Here is a 23,743-nt window from a genome sequence, read left to right as displayed (position 1 = left end):
TTTCGTTTTTACACTACTTTTTACTCCACTATCTCCTTTTTATACATTAAAAATTAATGGGTCTCACTACTTTACATACTTTTCTTTCTCTTTTTCACTGTTTTATACATATTTCTTAATCTCCGTGCCCAAACCAAATATAAACAAATGCCGGAGAGAGTAATTGTTTTTCAGCCAATTTTGGTATTTATAACAAAAGAACACGTTCCTGCATCTTCCCAAAAATACCCCGACCCAACTAAATATAAATATGACTTCCTCCAACAGACAGGGAGGCCAACAAAATGTGTTTTCAGTTTTCACTATATGTGTTTCACATTTTTGTGCGAAGTCAACCCACCCGGATTCTAGACGATCGGTTTGGTGATATTAATATCCAATAGATGTGTAATGAAATATACCAAGTGATATCATACTTCTTTGCTTTTCCTGAAAATATAATCTTAAATTTAAATTGTACCAATTTAAGGGAAAAAATTATTTGTACAATAAAATTTAATTATCATCTAAATATCATGCATTATGACCTTGGAAATCTATAGAATAATGTCTGGAGCTGATTACTTGAATAACTTAGAACTTACCCTTTTAATTCTAGTCCAGCTACCATCAAGCCGAAGACGGTACCTGTTACCTGAGTAAGATCTGAAAAGAATTTCAAATCATAATTAGTTAATCATTTCATATGCATAAATCAATTTTTTTCTAAAATATGTCTATTAATTAAACTCCTTTTTTTTTGTCTGAGAATTATATGCTTATATAATAAATTGTACCAAACACAATACTGTAAAAAGAAAGGTTTTTTCATTCTGTAAAACTACTACTACTACTGTTATTTATTATAGTGCCTGTACCGGATGATCTGAGTTGGAACTTGGACCATGTAAATTTAAACTTCTTGAGAAAAGTCTACCCTGTAGCTGATTATTAGGTATGCTTCTCTGTTTGCAAGGATTAATCCGTGATTACGTCCTTAATACAATTTTATGGACGTCATCTTAATACATGTGTTATGATTAGCAGCTTAAATATTACAAGTTGAACATGTATATGCAGGCTTTATAAACAAATAATATAAGGTTGGTTAACCTTCAAGCTTTTGTTTCTTTTGATTCAACAGTGTCTGGCGTAGGTTCATTTTGTATACTGCGACTGCAAGGTATCCCAACACATTGTACAGGGATCTCTCTCTATATATAGAGCTAGACCCTCGTATCAATTTCACAAGAAAATCAATTAGCAAAAGAGATAAAAAACGAGAGAGAGAGAGAGAGAGAGAGAGAGAGAGAGATGGAAGTAATCAACGTGCTGCACATGAATGGAGGAATAGGAAATGCTAGTTATGCAAACAACTCCCTTGTTCAAGTAAGGATTTACACACACAAACACACTTTAATTCAAAATTTGAAAAGACAGTAAGCATTCTGTACATATGCGTCGTTTATGACATTTATTTGTAAATAGTTGCCAACGTTATATATTTGAACAGGAAAAAGTTATATCCATGACAAGGCCAATATTGGAAGAAGCTGTAATTGATCTATACTACAATTCCACCTTCCCCAAAAAGCTATGCATAGCGGACCTGGGATGTTCATCCGGCCCAAACACATTGCTAGCCATTTCTGGGATCATGAAAACTGTGGACAAGATACGTGAAGCAGGCGGCATTCAGTCACCAGAGTTCCAGGTCTACTTAAATGATCTTCCAGGAAATGATTTTAATTCCATTTTCAGGGCCTTGCCACAATTTCAGGACAGATTGAAGAAACAGATGGGCTCGGGTTTAGGGCCTTGCTTTTTCACAGGTGTCCCTGGGTCATTTTATCATAGGCTGTTTCTTTCCAAAACTCTGCATTTTGTTCATTCTTCTTACAGTCTTCAATGGCTTTCTCAGGTAGGCATATTTGATGATTTATTTTTTATGTTAATTTAATTATTATTCCAAGTTTGAACACACAGTTTACTAATGGAATTTTCACTTGCAGGTTCCTAAATTGGAAGAGACTAACAAAGGGAATATCTACATGGCAAGTACAAGCCCCCCGAGTGTGCTCAAGGCATACCATCAACAATTTCAAAGAGATTTCACAGCATTTCTCAATTGTCGTTCAGAGGAACTCGTTATAGGAGGGCGCATGGTTTTGACGTTCCTAGGAAGGAAAAGTGATGATCCATCAAGCAAAGAATGCTGTTACATATGGGAGCTTCTATCCATGGCTCTTAGGGACATGGTTTCACAAGTAATTAAACATATTAATTTAATTTAGGCACGGGTATAAATCCCGTTAATCAATTTAAACTGCCTCCGTACGTAGAAATTTGACCTTAATAAATAGCCTCGGCTAAAATATCACAATTCGAAACATTAGTACTGCTGACAAGTAAACTTTTTGAAGATTAATTAATGTATGTTTTTATAATTTGGTGCAGGGACTGGTAGAAGAAAAGAAATTGGACGAGTTTAACATCCCGCAATACACTCCATCTCCTAGAGAAGTGAAAGAAGTGGTGGAAAAAGAAGGGTCTTTTTCGATTGATCGCCTGGAGGTTTCTCAGGTGAACTGGAATGTGTATGAGAATGATGGCGACTACAATGTTACCCAGTGTATGAGAGCTGTAGCAGAACCCTTACTTGTTGATCAATTTGGACAAGCTATGATGGACAAGATCTTCCAAAGGTACCGGGAGATTATTGCTGACAAAATCTCCAAAGAAACGACTCACTTTTACAATGTCATTGTTTCCGTGACCAAAACCTAATGTAATTCATGTACTGTGCCTCAGAACTTGTACTTGTCTTATTGCTATATAAATAAATTATTACTTAAATAAATAATAGAGTTGAAAAATTTAAGTATATCTATATAATTATTTTCATGAATCGTTCATGATATTATTTTGCATGATTGACCAGATAAAACACATACTGAACTAAACAGACAAAAAATAAATAAATGGAAATATGAGATATAAAATTTAAGACATTAAACAAAGACTCGTAAGTCAACCTTACAAAGTTTGAAGTTCCATTTATCTTGAAAGATGATTAGCGATCACAGTGATTTGATTATACTACGTATTAGTGTTCAGAAAAACAACATTACAAAAATAAGGTAATTATCGACCAATTATTTTTGACCAAAAACAATCCGTCAGATATAACAACATAAGCATAAAGTTTTTAGCTATAGTGACCTAACAAGTGATAATTTTTACTAAACGTATTATTGACCGAATTGGGTCGGTTATGACTTTTTGGGTGAACTTTCGGTCAAGCAATAAAGTTAAATGATATTTCACGTACGACCACCCCAATTGGCCGGTTTTAAGACATAATCATGATGTCACAATGACACCAGCTTCTACAGCGACCCATTATGATGCAACATGAAAACGTAAAAAAAACAAACGCTAATTCTCGCAAGAAATTTAATGCGAAAAATCCTTTAATACCTTGAATCCACAATTTTTTCTTGAATCCACAAAAAATATAAGAGAAAAACTCTTAGTTCTTAATTTCAACAAAAAATTTCAAGTATGTTTCATCGTAAAACTGTTTATATAGGGATATAAAATCCTAAAATAAATAAAAATAAATCATAATTAAAAATTAGTAGTAATTAAAACCAGCGTGATCATGCAGTCTGAATAATGAGTATGCGTTATCTCCATCTTGATCCTCAAAAGTTACTGTTGTATTTTTAAGTTTTGGCATGTTTATGCAATCTAGCGGCATGAGCATGCCATCATATATCATCAACAGCATGATCATGAAGTTCTCAACATGATCATACATTTGCTCTTCTCGAATTCATTATACCCTCGATATGTACCGAAAATCCTCATACATCAGAGTCTTCTACTTCAAAAGAACTCAACCTCGAGTTCTCATCTAGAATAACAATTGCGTCTACTAGCTTGCTATTTATCTCACCATATTTTAAAGTCATCATTTGAATACGTATTGTCTCTTGGTACAAGACATGAGCTCTATGACGTCAATTTCAAATTTGTGCTCATAAAGATTTTTCATGGTTGGTTCGAACTTGTTTAGTGATATTTTATGCTTAAAAGTTATATTGGAGGAGAATATGAAGTACAAAGTTCGAATAAGGCATTTTCTTTTAAGAGTAACACCAAACATTTATCCTCAAATGAAAAAAGACATATTCCATGTTATCATTTTTTAAAATCAAACTGTTTTACCCGAAATTTTGTGATACTAACTCAAATCAAAATGATATGGCCTACGCATTACCAACTTATAAGAATTCACATAAAAATTTTCAAAATATGCAACATCCTTATACTTTAAATGATTAACAATGTCAGTCACATAATTTTCACTTACGGTGGTGATAACCAATAATTTACTCCAAACAACATTATTTGGTGCAACATAAATTTGCGGAGGCAACTTAATTTTTTTAACCATGTCATTTAAATTAAATTTATCATAATATTGATAATCTGCCACAACCGAATTAGTTTTTGCCGTATATCATTAAACATTCTGTAATTGTCCAAAGATATATTATGCACGTCTTCAACATGTTGGTAATCATCGTTTTCATCTCCATACACATCGAAACTCTATTTTTTGTTTTCTTCTTCATCTTCATCCTCATCCTTGTCATGTTCTTTAATCATATCAAATTCATTACAATCCATAGACGTACAATTTTCAGAACCTAGTGTCTCACACACTTCTTCAAATATCTCCGAACCGTTTAAATCCTCGACAGAAATTTATGCAATTATATAACCAGGCTCTTTTCTATCTTTCTCACCAAATATGCTACCAAATTTTAGTAGAGGACATAAATCGAACATATTATAAGCATTATCGTGTTCATATTGCTGAACTAAATCATCATCTTCATTATGCTTCATATACCTCTTGTAATCATAACCCTCCGATAAAAATCTCTTTAACATCAATTGTCTCATCTGTCACTATGTTCCGATCAGTTCTTTTTTTTGCCTTTTTCTCTGCATAACTAATTAATCCCACCAAATCAAAGTAACACTCTTTAACTTGATAGCTACCATTATCACCTGCTTACTCTCAGGAACACCCATAATATCAAAGAATCTATCAGCATCAATATACCAATTCAAGAATTCATCAACTCGAAGAGGCCCATAAAATAATGGTATATCAGCCTTTATAATATCGTTGAGTCGATTATCCAGATTTGAAGCCAAGCCAGAATTTTCACAATTGTGATTTTTCCGCCCCGAAAGACTCGATTTCGATCTTCTTTTTTACCTCTATATTGCTTGTTATTGTTATTAATCTTGACCATCAATATAGACTTCCTATCTGTCAAAGCCATGAGACCCCTGATAAAAGCCGTCATAACCTCTGCAAGATCTTTTTAGTAATTGGCTCTCATACAATGAATCAGGTAAAGAAAAGATAGCATAAATCCTTCTCTGATGCCAACGAGAGCATAGAAAAAGCCATCGATAATCCTGACTCTTACACGAGAATTCTTTTAATACCTTGAATTCGTAAGGCAAACCTTGAATTCACAAGAGTTTCTTGAATTCACAAGAAAGATAAGAGAAAAATGTTGAAGGTTTTAATTTCTATAAAAGATTTCAAATACGTTACATCATAAGACCTTTTATATAGGGATGTAAAACCCAAAAAATAAAAATAAATCCTAATTAAAAATAAAAAATAATTAAAAGTAGCGTGGTCATGCAGCCTGAAGCATGAGTATGCGATATCTCCTTCTTGATCCTCAAAAGTCACTGTTGTATTTTTCAGTTTTGGCATTTTCAAGTAATCCAACGGCGTGAGCATTCCATAATATATTCGCAACAGCGTGACCATGCAGTTCTCAGCGTGATCATACCTTTACTTTTCTCGTATTCATTACACCCTCGATATCTATGAGATCTCTATGTACATTTTGACTTGTCGATATCTCTGAGATCTCTAATAAGAAATTGACTTGACGATATCTCCAATCTTCACATCTTCATTTTACTTGTCGATATCTCTGAGACTTTTCTATAAGCCATTTTGGACTTCTCGATAAATCATTCTGGAGTTCTCGAATGACTTATTGATATAACTTGATCTGTGAATTGTCGATATCTTGACTTAGAACATTTTTCATAAAATAGATTTATTCAACTCCAAGTTTCTACATCTTTTCTCTGAGGCATGATCTTTACTTGATCTTCTTCCAGAGTTTATTTCCAGGCTAGAAATTATTTACAGAAAAATACTCCAGTCTAATCTTCTAACTTTTTTACAGACTCAAGAAATACAATACATAATACAGAATTAGACTATCATACAACTAAATCTCACGGTTTTCAATGTGACTTGGTCTTGTTATTATACATGCATGTCTTCCACAACAAATATTATCCTTTATTATAAAAATTTTGTCAATAGTAAAGGTATTTTTATAATACTCTTTAAAATTATCATATAAAATTTAATTTAATTTAATTTAATTTAATTTCATGTCATTTGAAAATGAGTATTGTTGTTTAAGATTTGATTTAATGAAATTATTTAAGAATTAATCAAGGTTTCAAATCTGGGAAAAAATTTAATGAGCCAACCATCTAGATTTAAATTGTAGTAAAAAATATCATCTACATAAAAAATTATCAATTTCGTAGGTCATCTTGTCGTGATATATAACAATTCTAATCATACACAATTAAAAGTAGTCGTAATATCTCTAGTTGGTTGTTAAAATGTTAAACCATGTATATTTATTTGTTTCTCTAACTTATGGAATATCACTAAGGTATATAGATTTTGATATCTGTAAAATAATAGAATATGAATATTATCTTGAAAATCAGGCTTCCAAATATATGATATGGTTGGAAAAGCTCATTGATACATGATACTAATAAGACAAGCGAAAATAACACGTATGAACACATATGATGGATGTTATATTACTCGAGTGAACTGATTAATGAGAATTATATGTGGGATTTTTTTCTATATATATGGGTATATAGACAATTCATGGGGTCTTCTTCGCACGCGCCTTTTTATATTGAGAGTACATACACTCTTGTGTGAGACAATATTTTTAAGGTTCTTGGCTGACTAGTCTATAATTGCAACACAGTAAACTCTAGATTTCTGTAGATTCGGTATTTCATTTAAAGAAATCGCCACATGTGTTCTTCGGAAACTTAAATACATGTGGTGAATTAAACAGATTATGTTCTTTTTATTATGCTTTCGGTTTATGTTTATATATATCTATAGTTTGTGATTGACTTGAATACATGTGGTCATGCTTTAATCTGATTATGTTATTTTCATTATTCCTTGATTCGAGTTTATGCCTTTCGTTATTATGTGAAAACGTGTGCAAACAATGAATAACATACATGCGATTATTTATTGTGACAATATTGTCTTTTATATATTTGTAAAATCTATGCTTGAACTTGAATAATTGAAATATGATACATATACATAACGTTGATGTATAGTGCATATATATGTTAAAAAAGGATTATAACAATAGAAATCCTAATGTGTGGGGTATACTTATAGAGAGAAGTGAAAGAGTTAAATTAGGAAAAGAATTTTGAATGGCCAATTAAGGAGTTGGTGCAAAGTTTTCTAAATAATTTTATTTATTTTATAAGAAATAAATTAATAAAATTAGGGACAATTTTGATGTCAAACTTTTTACTCGACATGATGACAATAGAAAGATGAGAATATTATCTACCGAAGTAAAATTACACGATATGAATGAAGGTAATGGACGAGAACAATGGAGCGAAATGGCTAAAGCAAATACCAGCCCTAAAAATCCGGAGAAAATATAACTAAAAACTATTCAACATAAGTTATTATGGATCATGACAAGAAAATATGAACTAATATTAGCTTACTTGAGGAGATATAACAAGAGAGAATCACAAATCATCGCAAATCACGATCACATAATAAAGATGCATTTCTAGTCTATCAAAAACTCTTTCATTCTGTATTATGATAACACATTTAACGTTAAAAATATTTACAATACGTATATTTATTGTCATATTAAATATAATCATTTGTAATCATCAATTTTATATTATTAATGTAATCATTTCGGCTAGATTTCATCCTACCTATAATTTTTACCCTTTTCGAGAATTTTCCGCATCAACAACTTTTAGTTTACATTTTATTTTTGTTTTTGTTTTTTTATTTTTCGCACTTGAATCACATATATTAGATTGAATAGAATTTATTTTTAATCCGAAAAAAATTACTAAAACAACGGGAAACAACCGGTAGCAAAAAGGATGTTTCCTCTATAAAGGGTATATCTGTAAATTACAAAGTCCCAAAAATTATGAATGAGACTTAGCCTTTTATGACTAGGCCACATTCATTACAAGAAAATAGGACAAAACTGATCGAAGCAATTCAACAGTTTTAAACCAAAACGGTCGGTTTAAAAGATAAAATAGACGAAATCGAGTGGTCGATTTGAGACTAGTCGGTTATGAGTTTTGGTCGGGTTTAAACTTAAAAAATGACCCACAATAAGTTCGATTACGTGCCTTTGTACAAAATAAATATGTGGGTCCATTTTATACATGTGTCACCACATATCACCACGTGTGCACGTGGGCACACGTGGTCCATTTTATGAAATATTATCACTTTGCAATTAATTACCAATCTAACTTCAACCAAAAGTTTCCATCTACCAAAATATGTATTTAACATTAAAAAAAATATATTTAACATGCATTTCATAAAAAATTAAAAATATTTAATATTACTCTTTAATACATACAAGACAATATTTAATACATACAACAAATACACACACATTGATTATATATATTAAATGAGAAGAACTTATAATTTCTCTATGACTCCTCCTCTTCAATTCTCTTCAATTATATTATTCCTCTTTGTTTTTTTTATATTTTTGCTCAATTTCAAGAAATGAAATATTTAAGATAAAAAAATAAAGTAACAGGATATAACCGACCGACGGCGGTCGGTATATACACGACAGTTAAACGTCATCGTTCTGTCCACAACAACTACATATTTTGTACTTTTAAATTTATTTTATATTATACACAAAACCGACCCATGGGTTGTTGGCGGTTTTATCCGCGCCAAGTCAGACATGTAATCGATCGATATCGGGTGATCGGTTTTATATATGCCACATCATCAAAATTACATGGTTTGTATCACATTTAACCGAACGATCTCGGTGATCGGTCATAATCTACCAGATCGATACCGATCGATTATGTGTCGATCAATTTTGTATTATTTTCTTGTAGTGATCATCTGACATTTATAAAATTAGCCAGTCCAAGACGGTCAGTAGGTTCTCCTACTGGACTTGGAATGAATAACCTAGTTTAAATATGTTTCTTGTTCACCATATAAACATCAATGTGTAGGTAGATTACAAGGTGTCTAAAAGTCGACGAGAGTCCTGAAAAAATTCACCCCCAACTCTAGACATCATCAATTATACACAACCATCATCAATCAAATTTTCGGCACAATCACTGCCAATCAATTTTTTGACAGAAAAACACTGTCATACATCTTGATTCAAATGATAAAACTCAAATTTATCGTTATCTATACACTGGATAGTGTATTGATAGCCTTGCTACGTCACGAAACATAACTCAATATATGGACATAAATAAAAACGTGTCATGCTTGCATGGTCAGCAGATGTTACCCGCTACCTGGGACAATCGATTGGAATAACACTACAACAAAAATAACTAAATTCCACCAACTAAAAGCCACCAACATTAAATTCCCCCGATTTTGGTGGAATTTAAAGTCAACTAGAATTTTCGTTGACGAATGAATAAAATCCACCGCGTGCGGTGGAATTTAAGTTCAGTCGCTTTTAATCGGTGAAATTTATAGTCGGTCGCTTTTAATCGGTGGAATTTAATTTTAGCTGTGCTTTTATTTCTATTAAATTCAATAATAATAGGCGGGAAATTTCCCTCCAAAAAATACAAATATTGGAAACAACAAAAACAACTGAATTCAGTGACTTTTATATTAACAATAAATTTAAAATAATTTAATTTACCTATATTTAAATATTTTAAGAGTGTCTTAACAATTCACAGTTGACTCACTATAGAATTATCCCACCCACCACTCCCACCCCCTCCCCTGCCCCTTCCCGTCCTCCTATCCTCTCACTGATCCATCCCTCCCCCCCTCCTCTCTCTCACTCGCAGCACACACACACTCACAATAACATCTCTCACACACCATAACACACACACAATTTGCAACAAAACTCGTTGTCAGTGGTGGTGGGTTATGGCGACGGTCGAAGCAGGGTAGGGTTGTGGTGTTTGTGAGTTCCAGTGAAATATGGGATGTCAATGTCTTTGGTGGCGCGATACTTGACACAGGCTCCAGCCTTACCTTCCTCGCATTGCCAGCTTACAAGCCTATAGTAGCTGCACTGACAACATCACTAAATAAATTTGAAATATTGGATATTAAACTCGGACAGTAGACTACTGCTTTAATGCTACAGGCTTTAGTGAGCTCCTGGATTTTCCAAGACTAATCTTTCAATTTCAAGACGGAACTCGATTCGAGCCACCTGTGAGGAATTATGTGATTGATGCAGCTGATGGAGTAAAGTGTCAACTGTTTGGCCGGGAGTTTCAGTAATTGGCAACATTATGCAACAAAATAATTCTTTTACTGATCAACATTATGCAACATTATGCAACATTATGCAACTTTTTGTGTGTTATTGCAGGTTTACTTCGACCACAGTGTCTTGAACTGTGAAGCACGAGTGCGGGTGCGGGTGCGGCGGTGCGAGGATACGGGAATTCGACAAATTTCAAAAAATGGGGATACGGGTGCGGGGGATACGGCAAATATTAAAATATTATATATATTATATATATATATATATTTAACAATTACTTAGAAAATGTAAATAAAAGACATCAAATATTTAACAATTAGAAGTAAGTATTCTAATTCAACCAAATAAAAGTTATCAAATTCACAAGTTCATCATTAAACATATATATATAACAATATTTAATAAACAAAATCACAAAAAATAATCATTAAATAACAAAACTAAAAATGGACAGTGAGTACATGACTGTGAGACTGTGAGACTTGTACTAGCCCACAAAATTAAAAGCCCAGGCCCAATTAACATATACACACGTATATACAGTGTAAGTTACACACAGATATACACAGACATACTACACACATCGACGATGAGTCAACCAGATTAGCAGAGAAGAAAGGGAAGAAAGGGCAGAGAAGACTTGAACGAACAGAGAAAAGGAAGAGAAGACTTACGAGTTACGAGAAGAGAAGAAGTTGGCCAGATTCTGAACGTCGGTGCCGGAGTGTTCGTCGACCCTTAGTTTTTTGTTTGAGTTTTAGCTGATGTGAAATTACTAATACTTCCCCTCCCGCACCCCCCGTATTGAGTCTCTGAAATTCGCCGACACGCCACATGGCGCACCGCGTACGCACCCCGGCACACCGCGGCGCACCCCCGCACGCGTCGCACACCGCATACACGATTCTTCACCTGACCCGAGTATCCCTGCTTTCCAGGTCTTGAACCTCCTTCTGGAACTACTTGCAACCCTAAGTATTGTTAGCAAAGTCAAGTGGTATTGGCGGTGTTGTAGCAGCGAGGGAGAGAGGGAGAGAGGGAGAGAGAGAGAGAAGCAAAACGGAGGGTAAAATGGTGAGAGATGGAGTTGCCGGAATTTTTTCCGGGTGGTGGCCAGCGGTTGCACGGTTGATGGGTGTGGGTGGTTCTATTTTTTTTTGAAATATTTTATGTTAAAATCGACCGATTTTGGTGTAATTTATTTAGAGGCGTGACATTCAAATTTTCACAAAATTTTGAATTTCAAATTTCAAATTTTATAAAAGCGACCAAAGATTCGGTCGATTTTATATAAATTCCACCGTAAAACTTAAAATCCACCTCTTAAAAGCCACCAACATGCTTCGGTCGATTTTATACTAAAATCCACCGAATATGATCGATTATAGCTAAATTCCACCGATATTTGGTGGTGGATTTTAGTATTTTTTGTTGTAGCGTAAAATAATAAAAAAAGGGACTTCTTTGTGTGTTGCAGGGACTTCTTTGTGTGTTGCTTAGTTTAATTACGAAATTAACATATTTGTGCGTCTTGTCAGGGAAGTAAAATGTAGTACAGTACTACAGTACGTGTTTAAACGGGTCAAGTATAAATATTAAATAATTAAAATATCACTAAATATTACATTTTCAAAGGAAAATGACATAGCATGACAAGAGAAAAGTTTTATGTACATCACATTTTTATGGAGAATTCGGACACTATCTTTATTTTGCCATTAAAATACTATTAAATATATTATTTTGTAAAGTATGTTCAGAAATATAACTAATTTATTTAAATTGTTAAAAATCATTTAAGTTTAATAAGTATAATGTATATGTTCTGCGATTTGAACAAATATTATACAGACTGAACATGTTTGGTCTATTTTGTAATGTTAAACATGCATATGATGTTTAGGATTTTGAATAAAATAATGATCTTTATAGAACATTATTCACAAAATAATGTATTTTAAAATATTTTTATGTAAGATTTTACTTACACAATATAAATTAAATGCGTTCTCAGTAAAATTTGACCTCATGTGACAATATTGTTTCATGCATGACTAGTACTTTACAAAATCGACAATGAAACAAAATTTGAAAAGAAGATATCCAAATGCTCACTCATTATATTTAAATAAATCAAGAGAGTCTTTCATTGTAATAATGATTTAATATAATCATAAAAATAAAAAGATGTAACAATATACTCATTTTTTAATTAATAATTAATTTAATATATTTCGATTTAGTGGTAAATAATGTATGTTTTAATTACGAGTCTATTAATTTTGGTTTAATTTAAAAATATTTATTTATCAACGTTAACTTATTTAATTTATATAAAAACTTATATTTGTAATTTTAAGTTTTTTTCAGGTTATTTCTAATTTAAAGTCGAATTTATATGTTTGGCTAATTTTACTTAAAATGAAATAATTGAATATTTTTTACTGAAAAATAAAATTTGTAGTATTTGGACATAAAATAAAATTATAAAATATAAAGAAATACATATTAAAAAGTAAAACAGGATTTAAAAGATGACTTAAATAGATTTGATGTAAAATAAATCTAAGTTAAAAAATGAACCTCAAAAAATTTAGATATTTTGGATTAAAAATAACTTTTAAAGTAAGGATAGACAAACAGTACTCTGCAGTGAGTTGATGCGGGAAGCAAGATAAAATAAGTTGAGCTAGGGTCCAAGCCTAGATTCTTCACCATTTTAATTTCAAAGCATTGCTCTATTTTACAAATGACCGTCTCCATACAAATTAATTGATCATCACTCATGCGTGTACGATTCTACTTCCATTTCACAGGTCGAATAATTAAGCCTATCTCTATAAATAAGGTCATAGATTCCGTAAAAATTAACATAGATAAAGATATGGAACTGAGTAGAGTGCTGCACATGAAAGGAGGGACTGAAGATTCAAGTTATGCAAGCAACTCTCAAGTCGGAGTATCTATTTCTTTTGTTTTATACATTTCTACATCCAACACTGCAAATTATTTAATGCATGTAATTTGCATCCCCGAGAAGCTATGCGTAGCAGACCTGGGCTGTGCATCCGGACCAAATGCATTTCTAGCTGTTTTGGGAATTATGAAAACTGTGGACAAGATACGCGAACAAGGAGGCTTTCGGTCACCAGAGTTTCAGGTCTATTTAAATGATCTCCCGGGAAATGATTTTAACGCCTTTTTCAGGGCCTTGCCACAGTTTCAGGACAGTTTGAAGGACCAGATGGGCTCCGGATTTGGACCTTGTTTTTTCACAGGAGTCCCTGGTTCATTTTATCAGAGGCCGTTTCTTTCCAAAACTCTACATTTTGTCTATTCTTTCTACAGTCTCCAATGGCTATCACAAGTACGTCTACGTTAAATATATTATTATGTAGATAGTTGATATTGAAATTCGATGACTCGATAGATAAAATAATATTCTAATTGTCAAGGCAAATGAGACAGTCTCTTATGCAAATGGGACAGTCCCTTTACAAATGAGACAGGGTATGAGACAGTCTCTTTTAACTGCAGAAAGTAAATTACTGAAATATAAATGCAGTAATAAAGAAATTAAACAATGCAGAACACCAAGAGTTTTCACTTGGTCCGGCCCCTACACCTAGTCTATGGCCTACATCCAAGTCCCCATGCCAACTAGCATAGAGAATGTATTATATCAATTTTAATAAAATAACTTATAGTCTTTTCCTTGATTACAAATATAGCACCTGAAATAAACCCTTTCCCAAGCTACATTGCTACCTAGCCCACTGCTATTCCTTAGCCTTCTAGCTACCTTGCTATACTTTGAAATCAAGCTTGCCACAACCCGACACAAAATTGATATGAATACACGAGATAGATAACAATGAAATATTACAACTCAAACTAGGCTTCTTGTTTGACTGGATATTCAAGAGATATAAAACAAGAAAGGTGTTTCAGATTATAAAGATAGAACATGGAATCATTAGGTGTAATCTGAAAACATGAGATGTGTCTTCTTCTTAAATAGAATATTCAAGATAATGGAATAAGAAGAGTTTTTCAGAGAATAAAGATAGAACGTGGAATAAGCACTCTTTTTTTTGAATCTGGAAAATAAGATGTGTATTTATACACACAAATCTAACGGGTTTAATTTTCAAAACAAAGAAGAGATAAGATTGAATAATCTATTTGTTTGAAAATATTTGAATGAAAAACTAATCTGTTAGTGTTTGAAAAAGATAAACCAAGTAAAAGATAAGTTTTGAAAGATTCAAACTTGGTTTATAGGATAGGGTTGTTGAGATAAGATTTATCCAGTCAAATAGAATTACAAAAACCCTATCACTTACAACAACTAAGTCCCATAATCTGCATTCTCTACGTACATCTTGAATTAGGTCATCATCAGAAATCTGCAAATCAACATTCTCCCCCTTTTATGATGATGACAAAGAGAACAATTGCTCCCCCTATCAAAAACACTTTAAGCTCTGTTCAAGATGTTAGTAACAAGAAAATAGCATATGCAGATTATATCTTTATGCAACAGATATAACAATAAGTATAGAATCAAATGAAATTAGTAAATAATCAAAATCGAAAAATAACTCTTTCTCCCCCTCAACATCATAAAAGGGATAAAAGAATTAATCACACAAAGAACACATACCAAGTTCTCGACGCATCAAACAAAATCTATCTTCAGCTAAAGGCTTAGTGAAGATATCTGCACGCTGTTTCTCAGTAGTTATATAAATAAGCTCAATATTACCTTTAGAAACATTATCTCGTAGAAAATGGTGACGAACTTCAATATGCTTAGTACGAGAATGCATAACAGGATTTTTAGAGATATTAATTGCAGAAGTATTATCACAATAAATAGGAATATTTGAGTAAGAAATACCAAAATCCTGCAATGTTTGTTGCATCCACAAAATTTGAGCACAGCAACTTCCAGCTGCAATGTACTCTCCTTCAGCTGTAGAAAGAGCTACTGAAGTTTGCTTTTTACTATGCCATGCAACTAAACAATCTCCTAAAAATTCACAAGCACCACTTGTGCTTTTTCTATCAACCTGTGATCCTGCATAGTCAGCATCTGAAAAACCGATTAAGTCAAAGGAAGAGGAGCTTGGATAAAATAATCCCAAATCACTCGTACCTTTCAAATATTTAAAAATACGTTTAACGGCATTCAAATGAGATTCTTTAGGTTGAGATTGAAAACGAGCACACAAACATACACTATACATAATGTCAGGTCGTGAGGCAGTTAAATATAACAATGAACCAATCATACCTCGAAATTTAGTGACATCTACAGGTGTACCTTGTTCATCCTTTGTAAGCTTAACTGAAGTACTCATCGGAGTTGATTTAGGTGAGACATGATCAAGTGCAAATCTTTTGAGTAAATCCTTTATGTACTTGCCTTGGTGAATAAATATTCCTGCATTAGACTGATTAATTTGCAAACCTAGAAAGTACTGCAATTCACCCATCAAACTCATATCGAATTCCTTATGCATGCAATCAGAAAACCACTTACACAGAGATTCGTTAGAAGATCCAAATACTATATCATCAACATAAACTTGTACTAAAAGAAAGTTATCACGTTTATGAAAAATAAAGAGAGTTGGATCGAGTGTACCACGAATGAAACCATTGTTCACAAGAAACTGACTGAGACGCTCGTACCAACAACGAGGAGACTGTCTCAATCCATAGACAGATTTCTTGAGCTTGTAAACATAGTTAGGGTACTTCTCGTGAATAAAACCTGGAGGCTGCTTCACGTAGACTTCTTCCTTGAGATAGCCATTTAGAAAAGCGCTCTTGACGTCCATCTGATAGAGCTTGAACTTCTTGTGAGCTGCAAAAGCCATTAAGATTCGAATAGCTTCTAAACGAGCTACTGGAGCATATGTCTCGTCGTAATCGATTCCTTCATGTTGGTTGTATCCCTGAGCAACCGAACGAGCTTTATTTCGAATAATGTTGCCATCTTCATCCTTCTTATTCTTGAAAACCCAACGAGTACCAATGATCTTGGCATCCTGAGGAGGTGGGACGAGTTCCCAAACATCACAACGGTCGAACTGGTTCATTCCTCCTGCATTGCAATAGACCAATGTTCGTCTGTAACTGCTTCTTGAGCGTTCTTTGGTTCGAACTCAGCAACAAAAGTACAGAATGCACATAGATTATGAAATCTGCTTCGAGTAGAAATCCCTTGATCTAGATCAGTAAGAAGATTATCTGGTGGATGATTCTTCACAGTCTTAGAAGATTTAGGAAGTTGAATATTACTCATCTCTTCCTCATTAGAATTGTCTGCCTGGAAATGAATGGGAGTTGTCTTATTCAAAAGAGACTGCCTCATTTCCGCTTGTGATGATTTATCCAGAGGAGTAACAGAATTCACATTTGAAACACTATTGGGAGTCTTTGGAGAGCCAGAAGATTCATCTGAAGCTTGAGTAGATCCCAAAGAATTATCAGAAGACTGAGATGGACCTGGAGAGTCTTGACTGTTTGATTTGTCAGAATGAGACTGACTCTTTTCAGAATGAGACTGTCTCATTTGGGAATGAGACGATAGATCTGCAGTGTCTTCATCAATTTGAGATATATTCCTTGAGGATTCATTGAATGCAATATTGATGGATTCTTCTACTTTATTCTTGACAGAATTATAAACACGATAAGCTTTGCTTGTTGTAGAATATCCCAAAAAGATTCCTTCCGTAGATTTCGCATCGAACTTGCCTCGATTATTTTGAGTATCTAAAATAAAACATTTGGAACCAAATACTCGAAAATAACTAATGTTAGGAGTCCTTTTCTTAAGCAATTCATACGGAGTTTTAAGCAAAATAGGACGAATAAGTACTCTATTTAACACATAACAGGAAGTGTGTACCGCTTCAGCCCAAAATTTTCTTGGAAGCTTACTCTCATGCAGTAGAGTTCTGGCAGTTTCCTGTAAAGTTCTGTTCTTGCGTTCTACTACTCCGTTCTGCTGAGGAGTTCGAGGAGCTGAGAATTCATGAGTGATTCCTCTTGATTTGCAGAAGGTTGTGAAATCCTTCTCGAATTCACCTCCATGATCACTACGAATAGTCTTGAGCTTAAATGAATACTTAGTCTCAAGGTTAGTAATAAGATCCTTAAACTCAACAAAAGCTTCATCCTTAGTTCGTAAAAATAATACCCAAGTAAAACGAGAATAATCATCAACTATAACAAAGGCATAATTCTTACCTCCCAAGCTTACGTACCTTTCTTGACCGAAAAGATCTAGATGAAGGAGCTGCAAAGGAACAAAAGTTGATACTTTATTCTTAGCAATAAAGGAAGTTTTCACCTGTTTTCCAAGTTGGCATGCTGTGCAAGGTTCTATTTTCTTGTACTTCAGCTTTGGTAGACCTCAAACCAGATCATGAGAAGATATCTTCCGAAGAAGATCCATGTGAACATGGCCTAGACGTCGATGCCAAAGATTCTGCTGATCTTGAACAATAGCAAGATAAATTTCCTCCTGCTGTTCATCAAAATCTAACACAAAAATATTTCCTTTCCTTTTGGAAACTAAAGCAAACTCGTTAGACTTAGTGCTAATATAACATACATCTTTATCGAACTTAACCTTATGACCAACATCAGTAAGTTGACTTACACTAATGAGATTATATTTCAAACCATCAACTAAACGAACATTAGAAATGGCAAACCTGTCATTACCAATGATGCCTTTTCCAATAATTCTGACGGTGTTTGAATCTCCAAGAGTAACTAAGCCACCTTCCTTGGAAACTAGAGATAGAAACTTGGACTTATCACCTGTCATGTGACGTGAACAACCACTGTCGATGATCCATTTATTTCGCGGAACATGGACCTTCAAACAAACCTGCAAGAATTGCTTTATCTCTTAGGTACCCACTTAACCTTGGGTCCTGGTTGGTTAATATCACAAATCTTATATAAATGTCTATCTGATTTCTTAATCCACATCTGAACAATATTAACAGAAGTATTAACAGATTTATATCTAGTAGACGATTCATAAGATGAGTTAGAGGAATGGCCCTTGATACCACATAATCTAGATTCAGATGTAGGGTGGCCAGCTTTCCCACAATCTCGATATTTCTCATAAGGCATCTTATATTTCATAGGAGCTCGCTTATACCCTCCTCGAAATGCACATTTCTTGATTGATTCACATCCTAAACCTCCTTTATCAAGAGAAGATTTTTGTTCTCCAAGAAGAGCATTCAAAGTTCCTTCTCCATGGAAACATTTAGCTAAATCCTTTTCAAGCTGTTCGACTTTCTGCTTTAATTCAGGAACCAAAGGATCAGGAGCACTGTCTTCTTTAACGGTTTCTGGATCAACAGATATTGACTCTTTCTTCAAGGCTTCAAGGCATACATCTTTCATCTCAATCTCATTTTTGAGATATAGATTTTCTTCAGTAAGTTTTGAAACCCTTTCAAGCAATGATTTGTTCTCAGCAACTAGGGCTTCTTTCTTCATGGGGTCATCCATTTCACTAAGAACTTCACTTAAAGCTTGTTTTAAATAAGCATTCTTTTCTTTTAACTTCTTAACCTGGACCTGCAAATTTAAAATAGATGGAGATATATTTGAATTATACTTAATATTATGTACCTCATCATTATCACTGGAGTTGTCCTCTAGTCCTGCAAAACAAAGTTGAGCAACTTCATCGTCTGAATCGATCTCCACGTCAAATTCATCATCACTCCAAGTAATTAATGCCTTCTTTTTGTTCTTCAGCTTGTAGCAGTCCTTTTTGAAGTGCCCTTTCTTTCCACACTCAAAACAAGTATCCTTGCTTTGATTCACTTTAACCTCCTTGCTCAGATTAGATTTGAAGTCCTTCTTTGGAAACTGTGACTTCATAGGTCATTTGGAAGCATTCCGTTTGGCAAGAAATTTATGAAACTTCTTTGTTAGAAGAACAATCTCTTCATCAGAATCATCAGGAGACTCATCTGCATCTGTATTAAGTGCAAGAGTTTTCTTACAGGGAGCTTCATCTTCTTCATCATATCTGCGTAGCTGATTTTCGAATTCTTCCAATTCACTGAACAGTGTTAGAGTATCCATAGTCGAAAGCAGTGTTAAATCCTGCAGAATGATAACCTTTGGAGCAAACTTCTTTGGCATTGCTCTGAGGATTTTCCTATTAATCTCAGATTGAGGAATGATCCTTTCCAGAAGTGAGATAGAGTTCATCAATGTCAGAAACCTCCCTTGAGCATCTCGCACGCTTTCATCCCTTTCCAACCTGAAACCTTCATAGTCACTCATTAGCATACTTAATTTTACTTCACGTACCTTAGACGTGCCTTCGTGGCTGACTTTGATCGTATCCCAAATCTGCTTGGCAGTAGTACATGCTGAAACTTTTCTTAATTCGGTAGTTACCATGCCATTGAGAAGTGAGTTCATAGCTTTAGCATTTGAGTTCATTGCATTCACTTCTTCAGGAGAAAGATCCTTGAGAGATTTTGGCTTCCCTTCTTTCATGGGAATGGTAAAACCATTTTCTACAGCATCCCATTCGAAAGCATCACGCCGAAGAAAGATTTTCATCCGAAACTTCTAGTCATTGTAGTTTTCAGCACCATGAAGCAATGGCGGATAATTGTTTGAATACCTATCTGGTTGAGCCATGGATCGCTAGCAAAATAAACACTAAAAAGAGAATTAAATGCACCTGCTCTGATACCAAATGAAATTCGATGGCTCGATAGATAAAATAATATTCTAACTGTCAAGGCAAATGGGACAGTCTCTTATGCAAATGGGACAGTCCCTTTACAAATGAGACAGGGTATGAGACAGTCTCTTTTAACTGCAGAAAGTAAATTACTGAAATATAAATGCAGTAATAAAGAAATTAAACAATGCAGAACACCAATAGTTTTCACTTGGTTCGACCCCTACACCTAGTCTATGGCCTACATCCAAGTCCCCATGCCAACTAGCATAGAGAATGTATTATATCAACTTTAATAAAAGAACTTACAGTCTTTTCCTTGATTACAAATATAGCACCTGAAAGAAACCCTTTCCCAAGCTACCTTGCTACCTAGCCCACTGCTATTCCTTAGCCTTCTAGCTACCTTGCTATACTTTGAAATCAAGTTTGCCACAACCCGGCACAAAATTGATATCAATACACGAGATAGATAACAATGAAATATTACAACTCAAACTAGGCTTCTTGTTTGACTGGATATTCAAGAGATATAAAACAAGAAAGGTGTTTCAGATTATAAAGATAGAACATGGAATCATTAGGTGTAATCTGAAAACATGAGATGTGTCTTCTTCTTAAATAGAATATTCAAGAGAATGGAATAAGAAGAGTTTTTCAGAGAATAAAGATAGAACATGGAATAAGCACTCTTTTTTTGAATCTGAAAAATAAGATGTGTATTTATACACACAAATCTAACGGGTTTAATTTTCAAAACAAAGAAGAGATAAGATTGGATAATCTATTTGTTTGAAAATATTTGAATGAAAAACTAATCTGTTAGTGTTTGAAAAAGATAAACCAAGTAAAAGATAAGTTTTGAAAGATTCAAACTTGGTTTATAGGATAGGGTTGTTGAGATAAGATTTATCCAGTCAAATAGAATTACAAAAACCCTATCACTTACAACAACTAAGTCCCATAATCTGCATTCTCTACGCACATCTTGAATTAGGTTATCATCAGAAATCTGCAAATCAACAGATATATATATGTCAAGATTTTATATAACATTCAAAACAGCAAAATGCAAAGACAAGGAAATGGAGGGAGTTAGAATCATTACTATACCAGTTTTAGCAATGATTTTTAGCAGGTTTCAGTCAAGGAGAAATTAAGAAATGAGTAGTAAGCTAATTATAGAAGTGTAGTGCATACCCTGAATTGATCCAAAAAATGTTCCCTAATGTGCCGTGTTTTTATACGTAGGACTCGTGTATGTACACGGTGACCATATCATTTATGATAGAATAGTCAATAATCTGCGGACAACTCTACATTTGAGAACGATTTTGGACACAATTTTGGGACTCTAGCATTTCTCAATTTTAGAATTCTACATGCAGGTTTCCAAGTTGGACGAGATTAATAAAGGGAATATTTACATTGCAATTACAAGTTCGCCCAGCGTGATCAGAGCATATCATCAACAATTTCAAAAAGATTTCACAGCATTTCTTAAGTGTCGTTCTGAGGAAATGGTCACAGCAGGGCGTATGGTTTTGACAATTATAGGGAGGAGAAGTGATGATCCAACGAGCAAAGAATGCTGTCTTATATGGGAGCTTTTATCCGTGGCTCTCAGGGACATGGTTTCACAAGTAAGCACATGTACAATTAACTAATATATGCACATACAAAAATCCGCTAATTCTATCCAAATTACCGCTGACAATTATATTGAAAAACTATTTCCTGCTTGCAGGGATTGATTGAGGAAAAGAAATTGGATGAATTTAATATCCCTCAGTACAATCCATACCCTGGAGAAGTGAAACAAGCGGTGGAAAATAAAGGTTTGTTTTCCATTGATCGACTGGACGTTTCTCAAGTGAAATGGATTGATCGACTGGATGTTTCTCAAGTGAATAACGTCCATGAGGATGAAGGTGCCTACAACATTACCAAGTGTATAAGATCAGTAAGATCAGTAGCAGAATCCTTACTTGTTTTCAATTTGGACATTCTGTAATGGACAAGCTTTTTCAATGGTACCAGGAGATTATTGCTGATACAATCTCCAAAGAAACTACTCAGCTTTTCAGTGTCATTGTTTCGGTGATCAAGAGCTGAAAGTTAGTTTAATCACAGTTTCATTATATATTCCAAAATTTGTTAATTAAATCCTTAGTTGCACTCAAATGTGCTATTTGTAATCACATGGCTTCAATGTCAGAGATCCTAACTTCTTACATTTAAATTGTTACATTTTTAACGCCACGTGATTAGGATTAGTGCATAGTGTATTGACAGCCTACCTGATAATTGTACGTAACGAAACTTTATTAATAACGACATGAACAAAATTACAAAACGTACACTGAATTTGCTATTTTGAAAGTAACGAGACATAATACAACATTAACCACTAATATCATTTCATTTCGTACATACAAATAACATTCGCAACCAAACAAAAAACCTGTAGTTAGTCAAAAAAAAAAACAAAAACGTGCATGATTGTGTGGGCATTAAGCATTAAGAATTTAATGAAGAAGAAGACCGGGCACAACAATGCACCAAGAGGGCAAAACAATGCACCAACACCAAGTTTAGCGTTAATAATCTTATGTAATTATAATTGACAAATTAATTAACTAAAAACTCGTCCGTCTAAAACCTTAAGATTGAGGATACTTTTTCTAGGACGACTCGAATCGAAGTCTACCTCCCTAAATGGAGTTTTGATATTATAATAAGTACCCGGTTCGTCTAAAATTTTAAGATGGTAGAAGAAGACATGACAAAATCTTATATTTTTCGACATCATGTACCTTCTGCATCTTCTATTTCCTTGCTGATCAAGTTCAGTGTTTTATAAAACACTAACCTCCGTCTTTTGGTGTGTTTCCTCTGTGATCAAGTTCAGCTATAAAATACTAATCTCCGTCTTTTGCTCACCCCCACGCATTTCACTAACGTCTTTTACTTTCAAGGCGACTAGGTCTGCTGGGTTAAAAATAAAAGATCTTATTTGAGCATTTCTGTAACACCTTAAAATTTAGAGCTACTGATTATTTAACATGATATTAGGGTTCAGTAGCCCCATTTATTTAAACATATCGTACTATTGAAGATAACTGTTAAATAGTATAAGATCATCATGTTGGGAACTTGCCTTCCTTTAATATTTTAAAATTTTAGAGTGACTGGTTAATTAACGTATTTGAACAAATATGTGAAAAAATTACCAAAAATTAACGTATTTGGACAAACTTGTGAAAAAATTACCAAATTCCCACATACGGTTGAA

General features: G+C 33.8%; 1 protein-coding gene and 1 pseudogene across 1 annotated transcript; both read left to right on the top strand.

The window, feature by feature from the left end:
* The first annotated feature begins 1,117 nt into the window (after positions 1–1,117).
* Positions 1,118–2,842, top strand: LOC141659666 (S-adenosyl-L-methionine:benzoic acid/salicylic acid carboxyl methyltransferase 3-like). The gene is made up of 4 exons (XM_074466592.1): positions 1,118–1,368; positions 1,493–1,900; positions 1,992–2,246; positions 2,437–2,842. Exons 1-4 carry the CDS (start codon positions 1,294–1,296, stop codon positions 2,764–2,766), a joined length of 1,068 nt encoding a protein of 355 aa, XP_074322693.1. The 5' UTR covers positions 1,118–1,293; the 3' UTR covers positions 2,767–2,842.
* Positions 2,843–13,575: 10,733 nt separating this feature from the next.
* On the top strand, positions 13,576–22,669 carry LOC141723600 (S-adenosyl-L-methionine:benzoic acid/salicylic acid carboxyl methyltransferase 3-like; annotated as a pseudogene).
* Positions 22,670–23,743: the final 1,074 nt, after the last annotated feature.

Source organism: Apium graveolens, chromosome 5, assembly GCF_009905375.1.
Source record: "Apium graveolens cultivar Ventura chromosome 5, ASM990537v1, whole genome shotgun sequence".
NCBI classification, from domain to species: domain Eukaryota; kingdom Viridiplantae; phylum Streptophyta; class Magnoliopsida; order Apiales; family Apiaceae; genus Apium; species Apium graveolens.
Note: the sequence above shows the minus strand (reverse complement) of the source record. Positions and strands in the feature narration are given on the sequence as shown.